This window comes from Anabrus simplex, chromosome 13 (genome assembly GCF_040414725.1).
Source record: "Anabrus simplex isolate iqAnaSimp1 chromosome 13, ASM4041472v1, whole genome shotgun sequence".
Lineage (NCBI taxonomy): Eukaryota > Metazoa > Arthropoda > Insecta > Orthoptera > Tettigoniidae > Anabrus > Anabrus simplex.
Window position 1 is genome coordinate 106,027,140 of NC_090277.1, and position 12,041 is coordinate 106,039,180.

General features: G+C 39.2%; 1 protein-coding gene across 2 annotated transcripts in view; it reads left to right on the forward strand.

The window, feature by feature from the left end:
• The window catches only part of LOC136884913 (exportin-4), a 194,185-nt gene that overhangs the window by 81,666 nt on the left and 100,478 nt on the right, over positions 1 to 12,041 (forward strand). For both annotated transcript variants that reach the window (XM_067157224.2, XM_067157225.2), the window contains exon 9: positions 3,987 to 4,164. In XM_067157224.2, the coding sequence (XP_067013325.2) occupies positions 3,987 to 4,164 (178 nt within the window). The remainder of the gene's footprint in view (positions 1 to 3,986; positions 4,165 to 12,041) is intronic.

Sequence of the window (12,041 nt, forward strand, 5' to 3'; positions counted from 1 at the left end):
TGCCGGCTTTGCTGGAGGTTTTACCAGCAAACTGTCCTGCAGAGGTTTTCCATGAATCGTACTTTTCATAACACTCGACAATTAACATATACTGTTGTATCATGAGCACTATTTTGTGTTGCATTCAACTGGACCACACTTGATTCAAATTTTATTCCAACAAGAAAGTAATTAGGCATTTTTTTACTGTGCATGCCACCTTTTTGTATCTAGATACAACATTTGCAGGATATGAACTGCGTATCCACTTATTTTGAACAAAACGAGACCACTTGTTTAGAAGTTATAGCAAAGTTTGTGACAGCATGTAAAATTGTGATCATCATCATCATCATCATCATTTCCCTTTATCCAGCTGTAGCCGGGTAGGGGCAAATATGGTTCCTCTCCACTTTCTTCGGTCTTTCCACCACTCCTCCTCCAACACTGTGTCCCAGTCCAGGTTTCTTTCTATAATGCTGCGTTGGATGGTATCCTTCCATCTCAATCGTGGTCGTCCACGGCCTCTCCTTCCTTGGATTTGCATTTCCATCACCTTTTTTGGCATTCTTTCGTCGCTCATTCGCTTTATGTGCCCGAACCATCTTAGTCGGCTCTTCTCTATTCTATCATTCATTTTTTCCACTCCAATTTCTTCCCGGATTTTCTCATTCCTTATTTTGTCTCGTCTACTCTTCTGTATCATACTCCTCAAGAATTTCATTTCGGCTGCCTGTAATCGACTCTCATCCTTCTTTGTCATTGTCCAAGTTTCTGCTCCGTAAGTTGTTATGGGTACGTAATACATCTTGTACATAGTATCCTTTGCTTCCATTGGCACATCTTTGTCCCATAACATATTTCTTACACTATGATAGAAACAACTTCCAGCTTGAATCCTTTTACTAATCTCAGCATCCAGTCGAGCATTCTCCATTAATTCACTCCCCAGGTATTTAAACGTTTCCACTACTTCCAGGGGCTTGTCTGCAAGTCTAATCTGACCTTTCCCTTCTTTCTCCCCTCTCGTCATAACAAGAGTTTTACTCTTTTCTACACTTATTTTCAATCCACATTCTTCAATCTTCCCATTCACCACATTCAACTGTTCTTGAACCTTCCTGTCGTCTTCTCCCCAAATCACAATATCATCTGCAAATAACATCATGTTCATTTCTATTCCTCCATATGCTGCTTTTGCTGTTCTCATGATGTCATCCATTACTATTGTAAACAGGATTGGTGATAGAACACTTCCCTGTCTCAGCCCACTAGTTATTTTGAACCAACTTGTCCTGCCAACTTGTGTTTGCACGCAACTACAACATTCCTTATATAATGCCATGATCATTTTTATTAATCCCTGTCCAATTCCTTTTTGCACCAGACTGTCCCAAACTTTCGTCCTAGGGACACTGTCATATGCCTTTTCAATATCAATGAATGTCATCACCATATCATTCCCGTACTCCCAATGCTTTTCCATTAGTTGTCTCATAATGAAAATGGGCTCTATTGTTGATCTTCCACTTCTGAAACCAAACTGATTTTCCTGTATCTGCTTCTCAACCCTCAACCTTATTCTACTTTCCAGTATTCTTTCCATTATCTTAGCAACATGGGATATTAGAGTAATTCCTCTGTAGTTCTTCAAAACTTTCTTATCACCTTTCTTGAAAATTGGGATGATTATTCCTTTTTGCCAATCCTCAGGGACCTCCTTATTCTCCCAGACATTCCTGAGAACCCGATATGTCCACTGCAGGCCTACAGCTCCAGCTGCCTTTATCATCTCCACTGAAATTTCATCTATTCCAGCAGTTTTTCCATTCTTCATCTTTCTTACTGCCATTTCAATTTCATTCATTGTAATTTCTTTATCCATTTCTTCGTCAACTAATTGTCTTTCTTGGTCGTCCATTGAATGACTGTCATCCGTTCTTATGTTTAGCAGCTTCTGAAAATACTCTCTCCATCTATTTCTTATTTCTTCTGGCTTTGTTAAAATTATGCCACCTTCATCCTTCACAAATCTGGTGTTTACTTGATCTCTCTTTTTGTTTCTTAAGATACCATACAGTAATTTCTTGCTGCCCTGCGTATCATCTCTCAATTTCTGTGTGAATAAGGCCCAGTTTTTCCTCTTTTCTTCCTCCACTACTTTCTTGGCCAAATTCTTTGCCTCCACATATTTTCTTCTACTTTCTTCAGTCTTAGATGTTTTCCATGCCTTCCATGCCATTTTCTTTTCCTTCACTTTAATCTTTACCCTATCATTCCACCAGTCTGTTTCTTTGTCTTTCACATTTCCTGATGTTCTACCACACACCTTGTCTGCACATCCAACTAGTGCTTCCTTAAATCTTTTCCATTCCTCTTCAACATTCCCCACCTCTGTCCTGGGTACCAAGGGTATTATTTCCCTTTGAAATTCTTCTTGTACGCTTTTCTCCTTCAACTTCCATACTTTAATTCTTTTCTCTCTTCTTAATTGGGGTTTTTCAATCTTTCCAACTTTCAATTTTCCTATCACAACTCTATGATCTCCACCAAAGGTTTCTTCAGGCATGGCTGTTACATCTACAAGGTTCTTCCGGTGTTCTTTCTCTACGATTATATAATCAATCATGGTCTTTGTTCGTCTGTCTCCCCAGCCATACCATGTAATCTTCTGACTGTTCTTCTTCCTAAACCAGGTGTTTCCAACAATCATTTGATTCCTCATGCAAGAATCCACCAACAACTCGCCTTCTGGATTTACATTTCCATATCCAAAGGGCCCTAGAACATCTTCCTTTCCTTGTCTTTCCATTCCAACTTGTGCATTTAGATCTCCCATCAATAGTACTTCCTTATCTTCTATCTGTCTCTCCACTTCCTCTAAGAAGTCCTCTAGATGTTCATCTATGCAACCCGTTTGTGGGGCATACAACTGAAATAGATCTTTCACGCCATTTTCAAACTGGAGTCTCATCATCATCATCCTATCGCTGATGTACTTTGTATATTCCAGATATTCTTGGATTTCTCTTCTAAGTATGATGGCCACTCCATTTTTTGCTTCAGGTCCTCTGCTGTAATACAGCCTGTATCCTTCTCTCAGAGGGATCTCCCCTGTACCTCTCTTCTTGGTCTCGCACAGTCCAAGTATGGCTATATCTTTTTCTATCATGAAGTCAATCAGTTCTTCTGTCTTTCCGGTCAGTGTCAGTACATTAACTGTTGCAATTTTGATGTAGTTTGGTACTGGTTGCCCATTTTTCACAGTTCCCCCAGCACCTGAAGAGCTGCGCGTCTCTTTTAGCAGGGGATGCCCTAACCTTTTCCGAGGCACCATATCTGCTTTGTCCATATAGGCTATTGTTACGATGGGCTCGCCACACCCAAAGGCATTTTATACCTACTGCCAGGTTCAAAATTAGGCCGCCCCTAACATGGAGACAGACGCCTTTCGTAGCCGCTCCTCTGGAGTACAGACGCTACGGGTATGCCCCTTCCGCCATCTCCGCCGTACCGAAGTCCACCTTCTCCGCCGTAGATGCCGTTGAGGTCTTCACTCGTAACCCTGAGCTGGGACCCATACCAGATGTTACACACCGGGTCAGTGTGCTCTGGGACTCACATAGGCAGGGGCGCCACTCCCTGGGTAGGGCTGCCTCCGAAGAGGGTCCCTACCTGCTCCGTTGTAAGGTAAAACATGGTCAACTTTTAATACCGGGTTGAAGGGTTAACAAGAGTCACTTCCACATCAGTCGTATACAATTTTCCAGGCCAGTTTTCTTTTATCCACCCTGTATAAGAAAAGATCTTCATTGGGGTAATCACATTGAGGTTGTAAACTTAGGTTCTCTTCATATGGTTATTGAGGGTATGTAGAGGTTGTTGTAAAGATGAGAAGGAGAGGGCATATAAGTCTCTAGTAAGGGACATGTGAGTGGTAGTTAATTTAAAGTTGCTATCTCTCAATAATTTTGCCAAGACTAACAAGAAGCTTTTGATGTTTCTAGCACTGCCAATATCCCCGACCACGAAGCTCTAGGAATCTCCAACGCTGTCCGCAAGTTGCTGCTCTTCTTCCCTCCTCTTCTACTGGTCAGCATGCCACCCGATCTACTACAGTCCTTCCTTACGCAGCTCACCGAACTGACGTGCCACTTCGCCGAGGGAGCTGCGCAGGAGGAGTCGGTCAGTACGTTACCTAATGTGAGATAAATTCAACTGCAATCATTAACCCTTTTAATGTCATGCTGAGAATGAACCAAGAATGTTAGGCTGATTAGTAGCAGGCTGTTTGAAGCACCGCATAATTACCAATTTTGAATATTTTGACTTTAAACTTGCAGGAAATGTTGAGAATGGTATGTACTTACTACCAACAATGATTAGAATACGATTAAGTTTCGAAATACAGTAGAACCTCATTTATCCAAAATAAACGGGGCGGAGCCACTTCGGTTGGCACATTTTTTTCGGACGACACATGGTAAATATTTTCGGAAGTTAAATGTTGAAAAACTGCATAAACTCTGTTAAGCGAAGGTGCATACTGTATATTAACAGAAAAATGTTTACATAATATCACTCATTGTATAAAATCAGTGATTGCCGTGCGCGTAGAGGCGCGCGGCTGTGAGCTTGCATCCGGGAGATCGTGGGTTCGAGCCCCACTGTCGGCAGCCCTGAAGATGGTTTTCCGTGGTTTCCCATTTTCACACCAGGCAAATGCTGGGGCTGTACCTTAATTAAGGCCACGGCCGCTTCCTTCCAACTCCTAGGCCTTTCCCATCCCATCGTCGCCATAAGACCTATCTGTGTCGGTGCGACGTAAACCAACTAGCAAAAAAATAAAAAATAAAAATAAATCAGTGATTTTCTTCTGAATATTCTTGGTGCAGCACTGTCGTGCAGCTATGTCACGCCACCATTTAATCAACCATACATCAGCTGGTGTAGATTCATTGCTTTGTTCAACAAAGCACAAAACAATCTGAAATAATGAAACAATTTTTTGTTACTACTGAACTGAATTCTGTATACAGTAATTTTATTACAGTACTGTAATTAAAACGTGTGGTACTGTATTTTAGTAAGTATTCAAAATCAATCTTATCTCCCTCCTATGCACTAAATCCATCATCCGATGCAACTCGATTCTCAGAACTGCTATTGTCAAGGTGGGAGTCGTCTGCATAATCTTCCTGACAAATAATACAGTAATAATAATAATGATGATGATGATAATAATAATACAGTAAAACCTCGTTAATTCGAAGTCGTTGGGACTCAAAAATCGGATTTCGAATTAACCGCCAATTTGCAGTTCAGAAGTACCAACCCTTGCCGTGTTACAAAATATTCTAAGGCCCGTTACTGCATGCATTTAACCTTGATTCACAGTTTATACCTTTCAAATGTCATGAAAAAAGAACTATTTCCAAAATGTGTCCAAGAAGGTGCATGTACAGTATTAAAATAATGCACTTGGACATCTCACTGGCAAACATAACCTCACACAACAAAAGAAAGAAAAAAAAAAAGCACGATTCAAAGACGAGGAGATCTATGCTGCAAGTGCTTTATTAATTGGATTACTATACTGAATGCATTTTAGATGACTTGTATTTACACAGAAAGTACCCGATGCCCTTAAAATCGAACTTTCTTATGACTCTATCCTTGTACGATTTCCCACCATGGCACTTCTCTCGTACTTCAGAAATGTAAACACTTATTAAAATTATAAAATCCTTTTAATAACAACCACCTACTCAATACAATACATTACTCATTGAATTATAAAATAATCATGAGGTGTCTTAAATAATGGAACATGTTTCGTTCGACATAGCGAACATCATCAGCCTTAATTTACAAAGATTAGGTCAGGGCCCTGAGCTGAATGATAAAAACGATAAAAATTGTTAAAAGAGTGACAATGCCATAATAAAAAGTAAAATGATAACATTAGACTTGAAATTGTAACAATATGTACAGATTAACAGCAAGCATTTGTAGTGGAATACATTGAACGATGGTAGTCTGTAAAGTTAAAACAAACATGAGGTTGTTAAAGTAAAAAGATATAGATATAGTGGATCTTAAAATATATGTCAATGCGTGAAGCGTGGATTAATTATTGACTATGGAGTTCTTAAATTGAGCAAAACAAAAGTTGAAATAGAGTTTATTGAATAGTACGAGTCAAACTGAACCAGTTAAAAGGCGCATGGCGACGAAACTAAGGTTAAAAATGACGTGAACTTCAGTAGTTAGGAATTCTGTAGGAGAGCCAACACAATGCCAGAAGGAAATAAAAGTTGAAGTAGTCCGTATTTACACGCTAGCAGTAAAATTAATCGTATACAACATAGGACACCAATGTGGACTCGTTAAAGAGTAACTATAAACTTGAAAGTAGGGTGAGTTCCAGCAAACCAGAGATGGATGGAGCAGATTATGGCACAATTGGAGTTAGAAATCCTAGGGACTAGTGTGAGGTGTTCGCTAACGTTGGCTGCGTGAATCAAACTGGCGAGTAACCTTATTGCTGCTTCTAGTGTTGTATGTATGTATACGTAGAGGCGGGGAGTGAGTCGTGTGAGGAGGAGAGGTGACCGATTCCTTGGGCGGGTCGGGTATTCGTGGAGGGGGTGTCGCATGAGAGGGCAGTAGAGTAGTAGTTGTTGTACTATTAACAGTTGTATAATTAAAGATTCTCGTAAAGTTATTATTATTTATATTGAAAAGAGAGAGTAGTTCTGGAATTTTCTCGATTATTGGACTTTTAATTTCTGAAGTATCATTTAAATTTTGATGTCCGTTAAAATGCTGGTCTAGGAAAATGTAAATGTTCTCAAACTCTGTCATAAGTTTACTTTTATTGACGTATTTCAAGATTTGAAGGTCTTTTTCAATTGTAGTAAAACTGTGGCCAGTCTCTTCCATATGGGTGCTCATGGCGGAATACTTTTTATGTTTCGAAGCGTTGTAGTGTTCAAGGTATCTGATCAAAAAGCTACGTCCAGTCTGTCCGATGTAGGAGAATCCACAATGGGTGCATTTAAGCCTATAGATACCAGAGTTCGAGAATTTATTGTGATTAATGTTAACTATATTTGAATTGAAGAATATATTACGGTTCGTATATCGGGTTCTATAAGCGATATTAATATCGTATTTCTTTAGAGGGTTAGTAACTTGAAATAGGCCTGGATTTGTGTAGGTGAAGGGAGCATATTTCGTTTTTTTAGGCTTGTCCGGAATCAATTTCGTTGCGGTTTTTAATTTTATCTTGTTAATGATTTTATTAATCATTGAGGGGTTATAGCCGTTAATTCTGGCCAAATCCTTAATATAGTTTAGTTCTTTTTAGCGATTTTCAGTTGTCAGCGGGATTTTTAATGCTCTATAGACAAGACTAAAAAATGCAGCCTGTTTATGAGATTGCGGATGTAAGGAATCGTTTCTTATAGTGATGGGGGCACAAGAAGGCTTTCTAAATATTTGAAAAATGAACTTATTATTCTCTCTTGAAACGTTTAAATCCAAAAAGTTTAGAGAACCATTGATCTCGTCTTCCTTAGTGAATTTGACATCATTGTCAAGCTCATTAAGGGATGTTAGCACACTGTGACTATCGTTTTTCTGTGTATCTATAATGGCAAAAGTGTCATCAACATACCTTAACCATAATTGAAGACCATTAATATTATTGATTATTTTGTTATTTTCCAAATCATCCATAAAGATATTAGCTAGAATGCCCGAGATCGGGTCACCCATTGCTAGGCCCTTTTGATGATATATTCTATTATTGAAGGTGAAATAGTTAATATTAAGTACAAATTCTAACAGACTGATGAAATTATCTATTTCGCATTTGCTAAGGTTACTGTGTTTTAAAAGGTTTGATTTAATAATCTTGACAGTTTTGCTTACCGGAATATTGGAATACATATTGGTAATATCATAGGATACCATTATATGATTATGCTCAAGATTGAATTTCAATAATTTTTCACAAAATTCAACGGAATTTCTTATATAGGCTGTATTATTGAATTTAAAGTGTTTACTGAGAAAATTATGCAAAAATTTTGAAACTTTGTAAGAAAGGCTGTTCATGCAGTTGATAATAGGGCGTATAGGTACGTCTTTTTTATGGATTTTTGGCAAAGCTTTTGCAGTTGGAAGTTTCGGGTTCATTATTATAAGTTTCTGATATTCGTGTTCTTGTAATAAGAACGGTAGATTCTTCAATAGGTTCTTCAAACTTCGTTGGATTTTGGGAGTGGGATCTTTATTAATAATAGTAAAACTGCTATTAGCGAAGAAATCTTCGGGTTTTTTTAATGTAATCATCTTTATGTAGTAATACTATGGTGGGGCCTTTATCAGCTTTAGTGACGATGATATTATTATTATTAATTTTATTTCTTACATCATGTATTTGTTTGCTAAGGGTCGGATTCGAGGTACTTTTCAGTTCTTTTGCCAGAAAAGGAAGTTTTTTCTTTCTTTCATATTTAATGTCTTTATGCACTTCTACGGGGAGTTTTTGAATGTTAGATTCAATTTCCGCGACTGTAGTAATCAGATCGTCGGTTTTTTCGGGTTAGGCCAATTAAATTTCAGGCCTTGCTTTACGTCCGTAGGTGAAACCTTAAATTACCCTACACGTGTCCCCCGGGTGGTGCTAAGAAAGCAACGGCGAAGAGATGCGATCGAACTGTCTGAAAAGACCTCTCGGTCATAATGCACAGAGTAATGAAGAAATCGGTCCTTATCAGGACCCGGAAGCCTATAGCCGAAAAATCGGACCTTCAATTCGAATATGCCATCTTAACATCGAAGGCATCAGCAGAGCAAAATGCGAGTGTCTAGCTAAAATTCTGAAAGGTCAACAGATTGATGTCATTGCGCTACAAGAAACTCATACAGCCAATGAAATGCAACTAAGAACAAGAGGCAAGATCCCAGGCTTCAAGTTAGTGGCTCACAATAATCACGAGATGTATGGCTTAGCTACCTATGTGAGAAACAATATTACTAACTACGCAGTAGTCGACTGTAGCTCAAGTGATGACATTTTCACTGTCACAATTAAAATCAATAATCTAACAATAATGAATGTATATAAGCCACCAAACACAATGTGGCCCACTCCTCCTCTACCATCCTTACAACACCCAACCGTAATCATAGGAGACTTCAACAGTCATCACACATGTTGGGGCTATCAACAAAATGATCTAAATGGGGAGGCAATTGTTGACTGGATGGATATGGAAAATCTTAAACTAATCTATGATGCTAAATAAAAAGGAACCTTCTTCTCCGCCCGATGGGGTAAGAAATACACTCCAGATCTTTCCTTCATAACCCAATCCCCAAACTCTCCAAACCAGATACTTCGCTCAGTTCTCAACAGTTTCCCTCATAGTCAACACCGGCCTGTCATACTCCAAATTGGCATGTATATTCCTGTCATTCGATCTTATCCGAAACCTAGATGGAACTTTAAAAAAGCTAATTGGAAAAAATTTAAAGAACAAACTGATGCAAATATAAGATGGATTAAGCCAACCTTTAATAACTATGACAGATTTGTTGGAGTTATAAAAGGTGCTGCTCGGCGCTGCATTCCAAGAGGATGCCGTAAAGAATATATTCCTGGATGGACTGCAGAGAGCGAGAGCCTTCTTAAGGAATTTGAGGAAAATGGCAACAATGAAACAGCCACAAAACTTATTCAATCACTGAATGACAATAGAAAACAAATTTGGAACGACACTGTGTCATCTCTTGATTTTACCCACTCAAGTAGAAAGGCCTGGTCTCTCATTAGAAAGCTTGACTCATCAAAGCCAGCTGGCAGGCAGAAGCTGAGTGTTAACATTAATGATCTAGCCAAACACATGATCTCTATCTCAAAGATCAATAGAGATAAACAAGTTGTAAGGGAAATCCAGTCAGCACTGAAACATAAAAAGCAATTAGCAAAACAACAGTCATCCCAATTCTGTTGTCCTTTCACAAGAGAGGAAACCCTAGAAGGCATCAAGAACATAAAATCCGGGAAAGCAGCAGGTATAGACGGCATCTATCCTGAATTCCTGCAACATCTTGGACCTGCAACAATCACTTGGCTCACCAAATTCTTCTCCAATATTTTGGAGACAGGTAACCTTCCTTCACTATTCAAGAAGACCAAAGTAATATCGATCTTGAAACCCAACAAAGACCCTCTGAGAGTGGAAAGCTACAGACCCATTGCACTGCTAAGTGTTACTCTAAAGCTCCTGGAAAGACTAATATACAATAGGATCTCAGAAACCATCAATAATCTCCTTCCCACAGAACAAGCTGGCTTCAGACCTGGAAGAAATTGCGCTGACCAAATTTTTGCATTGACCTCTCATATTGAAAATGGATTTGAGAATCGGAAGATTAGTATGGCTGTCTTCTTAGACTTATCAGCAGCCTATGATACTGTCTGGCGAGAAGGGCTCCTGCTAAAACTTATCTCTGCCATCCCCTGTGTCAAGCTTACTAATCTCATTGGCAATATGATTAGCAACAGAAACTTTCAGATCTTTTCGGATGATGCAGTAAGCAAAACCTACAAACTGAATGATGGACTTCCACAAGGATCTGTTCTGGCACCCTTACTTTTCAACCTCTATACTGCTGACTTACCAGCAACTAAGTCCAGGAAATTTATTTACGCAGATGATATACTACTGGTTAGCCAAACACCAAGTTTTCCAGAAGCTGAACAAATTCTTACAGCAGATCTAGAAAAGCTAGATACATACTTCCAAAAGTGGTGTCTCCGTCCAAATCTCCAAAAGACTGTTGTACCTGTGTTTCATCTCAGAAATAAATTTGCCAACTACAAGCCTTCAATAACATTCAGAAATCAATCCTTACAACACTGTCCCTTCCCAAAATATTTAGGTGTCACATTAGACAGATCCCTAACATATAAACATCATATTAACAACACAGCCGCCAAGATTAAAAGTCGGAATAATATTCTTCAAAAATTAGCCGGCACATCTTGGGGTGCAAACAACCAAGTGTTGAGATCTACTGCTCTAGCTCTTTGCTATTCAGTTGCTGAATACTGCGCTTCAATTTGGCTGAACAGTGCTCATACTGCGAAGATTGATGCTCAACTAAATCAAACAATGCGCATCATAACTGGTTGTATTCGCTCTACAAACGTGGCCTGGCTGCCTACACTCAGTAATATTCCTCCGCCTTGCTTAAGAAGGTCTGAAGCTCTTCTAAAACTGTGGAAGAAGACCAGCCAGGACTCCAACCTCCCCGTTCACCAGGATATTACTCAACCTGCCCCTCCTCGACTTAAGTCTAGATCTCCACCCTGGCGCACTGCACTTACACTGGAAGAATCTGGGTTCTCCATCACGAACGCCTGGTTACACCAATGGCAGCAGTCTTCTGTTCCCAATCAACATCTTGTGACTCTACCTCATGTTCAACCTCCTGGATTCCATCTACCCAGACGTCAATGGAGGACTCTAAACAGGATAAGAGTCAATCAAGGAAGATGCGGCTATACGCTTTATAAATGGGGCTGGCAGAAGTCTTCTGGGTGTGATTGTGGAGCTACCTCACAGACCATCCACCACGTAATTGCCGAGTGTCCACGGAGAGCATTTCAAGGTCCTTTGGAGGACATTCATAACGCAACTGAGGAGGCCTTGAAATGGATCAATGGACTTGATTTGGAACTATAGGCTTCTGCTTGTATATATTGTGTATATATTGTATACTTATTTATATAATCTATCTGTGCACATCATACGATAAATAAATAAATAAATAAATAGTTCATTATCTGAAAAGTCGGTATTAGATAAGTTCACCGTTGTAGGAAAATGATTTAAGTCGGCGGGAGGGAGGTTAGTTTTACTGTTGATACTACTCTGTTTATTCTTAGTGTTTTGCAATTGTATCAGTTTATTGTCTAATGTTGTCTGTTTCTTCTTAATCTCAAAGTCAAGGTCAGAAAAATATCTAGAGATATTCAGTTT